This window comes from Austrofundulus limnaeus, unplaced genomic scaffold (assembly GCF_001266775.1).
Source record: "Austrofundulus limnaeus strain Quisiro unplaced genomic scaffold, Austrofundulus_limnaeus-1.0 Scaffold528, whole genome shotgun sequence".
Classification (NCBI taxonomy): domain Eukaryota; kingdom Metazoa; phylum Chordata; class Actinopteri; order Cyprinodontiformes; family Rivulidae; genus Austrofundulus; species Austrofundulus limnaeus.
The window spans coordinates 92,419-96,518 of NW_013952930.1; the positions used below are offsets into that span (position 1 = coordinate 92,419).

Here is a 4,100-nt window from a genome sequence, read left to right on the forward strand (position 1 = left end):
CCTCTGCGTTCACTCGTAATACCTTTGCATTACCTCGCAATGCCTTACTGTTACCTCGCAATGCCTTACTGTTCCCTCGAAATACCTTAGTGTTCCCTCGAAATACCTTAGTGTTCCCTCACAATACTTTTGCGTTACCTCGCAATACTTTTGCGTTACCTCGCAATACCTTTGCGTTACCTCGCAATACCTTTGCGTTACCTCGCAATACCTTTGTGTTACCTTGTAATACCTTTGTGTTACCTCGCAATACTTTTGCTTTACCTCGCAATACATTTGCATTCCCTCACAATACCTTTGGGTTCCCTCGCAATACTTTTGCTTTACCTCACAATACATTTGCATTCCCTCACAATACCTTTGCGTTGCCTCGCAATACCTTTGCGTTGCCTCGCAATACCTTCGCGTTGCCTCGCAATACATTTGAGTTACCTTGCAATACTTTTGCGTTACCTCGCAATACTTTTGCGTTACCTCGCAATACTTTTGCGTTACCTCGCAATATTGTTTTGTGTTCCCACGCAAAAGTTTGATTTGTACATGAACTGCATTAAATCAGACTTGTATTTTGAAATATCTGGTTACCAAAACAGGATGTGTCACCACAAGTTCATGAAATTGACATTGATGTTGCGTGGCTTCACTGTGTTAAAATATTGGCATCTGACATACTTGCATGCGTGGCTGTGTGATATATTCATTCTGAAGCTGAATTAAAGCATTAGGCTAACTTGCTAATGGTAAACATGTGAGTTTGGTAACAAACCGGCAGGCACAACAGTGTTTAACGACTTTTGTGAGGGAACGCAAAAGGTATTGTGAGGTAACACAATACTTTTGCGTGGGAACGCAAAAAAAACATATCCCCCATGTCCCCTCATGTGCTCCATAGAGTCATTTTGTTCCCCTTCTAACAAGTTTGAGCTCAAGACCAACTCAGAAGACATTTCTTTCAAGCCCCAGTTCAGTAAGTGAGAGAAATAAGTTCCCTGTAGACATACCAATCAGGCTGTGGTCACTGCTCCAAAAAGAAACTGTAGAGTACACCAACAGTGTTTTTTTTTTTCTTTTTTTTTTCTGAGCATAGTACCCTTGGTCTTATTTTATGTGCTGCCTTGGCCAGTGATGATGCTTTGGAGGTAGGCCAGGGGTTTAGTGGGGGAAAAATGTGCTTTTTGCTCTCATTTACCACGGAGACATAACATTTAAGGGCATGTACCCTGTTAGCAGTGTAACTATACAGTAGCAGACAGAGCCTGTGGGAACTGCATCCAGCAGCAAAACCTTACAGCAGACAGTGTTGTTATGTTTGTTAACCCACAGAAACATACAGGTGTAATATGACTCAGAGAGACAAAGAAAAAGACATGGGAGCTAATAAGGTGTTTTATAACCAACATGAGCTGAAAATTAAAAAAAAAAATCTACTCACATGCAAACTGTAGTAGAGCATCTCGGCTCAGGAGAGTCCCAAAACTGTTCTCGGTTTGACACTGATACTTTCCATAGTCTGTGATCTCACTTGCATTTGTAATAATTAGGTCTCCGTCGATGAAGCTGTAGCGGTAGTCTGTCTTTGAGTCTACTTTAGTTCCATTGATGTACCAACTGGAAAACAGAAGAAGCATTTTTGTTTTTTAATAATATGCTTGTGATGATGAATACTAATCTAATGAGATGGTGGAAACAGATGCTTGAACGTCTCACCTGTACGTGGGTGGTGGGTTTCCCCGTGCCTCACAATGCAACATCACTTTCTTTTCATCGGACTCTAAAGGAAAAATAACATCATCTGGTTCCCGGGTAAAAACAGGTCCAAATTCTTCAGTATCTGTGAGAGGGGGGAAAAAAACAACATAAAAAACAGACAAGTAGAGGATGATTGTGAGATTCACAACAGGAGTGCCACTCAGTTTTACAGTCCAACTACCCTGAAATTACCAAGAGAAGAAGATGTACAGCATCATACTGTGATTCAATTACAAACAACTAAATGAGATTCAGAATCAGTCAACATAATGTTTTTTTTTCTTTGAACAAGAATGAGATAAACTATTAGGTGTCAAGTGAACCTCTGAGACCAGAGTTAATCCTGATGAAAATGATTCACAGGCTGAAGAAATGTAAGGTAAAAGACCAGACTTTTGGTATTTTAACATTCAATCAAGTTTTCACCAAGTTACATTTACAGCTTTGGGCTCTCTGTGGTTTGCCTGAAAGGCTAAGTGACTCAAGTGAGATAAGTGAGATCCAGTAATAAGTCCAGACCACATTTGGGAGTGCGGTGCATAATTATACAACCGTTATCTTTTCTGCTCACTTCCTGTTTTGGTCTGGTTTCACATTTCATTTCACAAAACTTATGATAAAACATATTAAAACCCTGGAGAGTAAGATTCTATTGTTTACTAGTTTTTGTCATTGACATTTTTAAATTTTATTTAACCATCCCACTGAGATCCCATACATACTTTTTTTTTAAATTCTACACATTAAAAGCATAATCACTAATAAGCCATTCACATAAACCATCTAATTGTTATAGTATGATTGTAATTCTTTGATCAAATGACATTAAGCAATTTCTGTAGCGAACAATTGACATTTAGGAAACAAAACACTGCATTTAAAACAATTTTTGCTTTTAAAAATGATTAGTCCCATGTTTTTATCTTGTATATCCCCTGAAGTACAACAGACATATTTTTAAATATTGTATTAACTGAATTAAAATGTTATTCTTTAGGTTAGTTAATCACTATTTTCCTAATATTCCATTTCAAGCTTAAGAACCTTCTTCCAGTGAACATAAACTAGATCTGTGTTATTTCTGTCAATTAAAAATTATGAGAAAGATTACATCACATGTATCTTTGGGAAGTTTTGAATGTATAAAACAATTTAAAATATATGTTTAAAGGACATCTTGATTTTATTAACAATATCCAACAAACAGAAATTGAATTATCGAACAGACTGCAATTGTAAGCTGATTATCAGCATGATTATGAAAAATGAACAAGAACATGCACACTGAGCACAGAGAATATTAAACAATGCTGCAGAGAAATCAATATGAAACATAATGGATCTTCTGAAAGCTTGACTTATGCACGCATACAAACCATAAAATTAAGAAAAAAATCAGTTCAGTTTGGATGAATGTGTCCTTACATCCATGATTTTGTTTTGGACTTGTGTTTCTGCTTGTCAGTATAAAGCTGCTAATCACTCCTGTTTCTGCAGAGAACTCCTAGTAGGACAAAGCAACAGTTTAAATAAATAATTAATTAATTCATTTTATTTATTTATTTAGGTTTTGGGTCGTTTCCTCAGAATTTCAATATAAAAAATATTTTGTTCTTTTTAAAAACTGTTTCTGTATAATATAATGGATTTGTAGAGATGGTTAGACCAATAAACAGACTCTGTATACATTGATGATATGATGCATCCTGTTTGTTGAAGCGTAAATGCACAGACCGTTTTGATTTGGTCGGCTTTCCTTTTCATCTGAGACGTCTAAATAAAACTGTGCAAGTCACTCAATCCTGAGCACTCTGCAGCATTTAGAAAGGCTCTAATGTCAGCGTCAGAGTCAAGGCTTTTCTCACAGTGTGTATACAAATGCACCAACCCTTTGTCACATTTCATCGCTCTGCAGGGAAATAAAAGGCTTTTGAAGTAATATTCTAATCACTGGAGGAAAATTAATCAATATTAGAACAAAAATCATGCTGTGCAGAAATAACACAGCAACCCAGTGCCTTAGGTAACCGTGCTAAATATAAATTAGAAAACGCTTATTTAAATGATCTACATAATGTTTTCATGTTTTCTGTGTAAACACTCATAAACATGTAACAGTATTACGTATCCAACAGTATTACGGTTGGATTTGGGAATGGTTTGTGAAGAATTACTACACTTTATATTTAAAATACAACTATTTGAATTAGAAAAATGTGTTTTGTAACAACAACATTTGCTCTGCAGTTGCATCAACAGGGACATTTGCTGCATGTGTTTATATTTATATAAAGACATTAAAGGTTTTGAAAAAAAATACTGAATGAAAATTTGCCTGTCCAATATATATA

The 4,100-nt window shown here is 36.0% G+C and overlaps 1 protein-coding gene across 4 annotated transcripts in view; it reads right to left on the reverse strand.

Moving 5' to 3' along the window:
* cntn5 (contactin 5) overlaps positions 1 to 4,100 on the reverse strand; it is a 161,770-nt gene that overhangs the window by 91,904 nt on the left and 65,766 nt on the right. For all 4 annotated transcript variants that reach the window (XM_014026134.1, XM_014026135.1, XM_014026133.1 and 1 more), the window contains exons 4-5: positions 1,708 to 1,831; positions 1,433 to 1,608 (exon numbers count right to left, since the gene is read on the reverse strand). In XM_014026134.1, the coding sequence (XP_013881588.1) occupies positions 1,433 to 1,608; positions 1,708 to 1,831 (300 nt within the window). The remainder of the gene's footprint in view (positions 1 to 1,432; positions 1,609 to 1,707; positions 1,832 to 4,100) is intronic.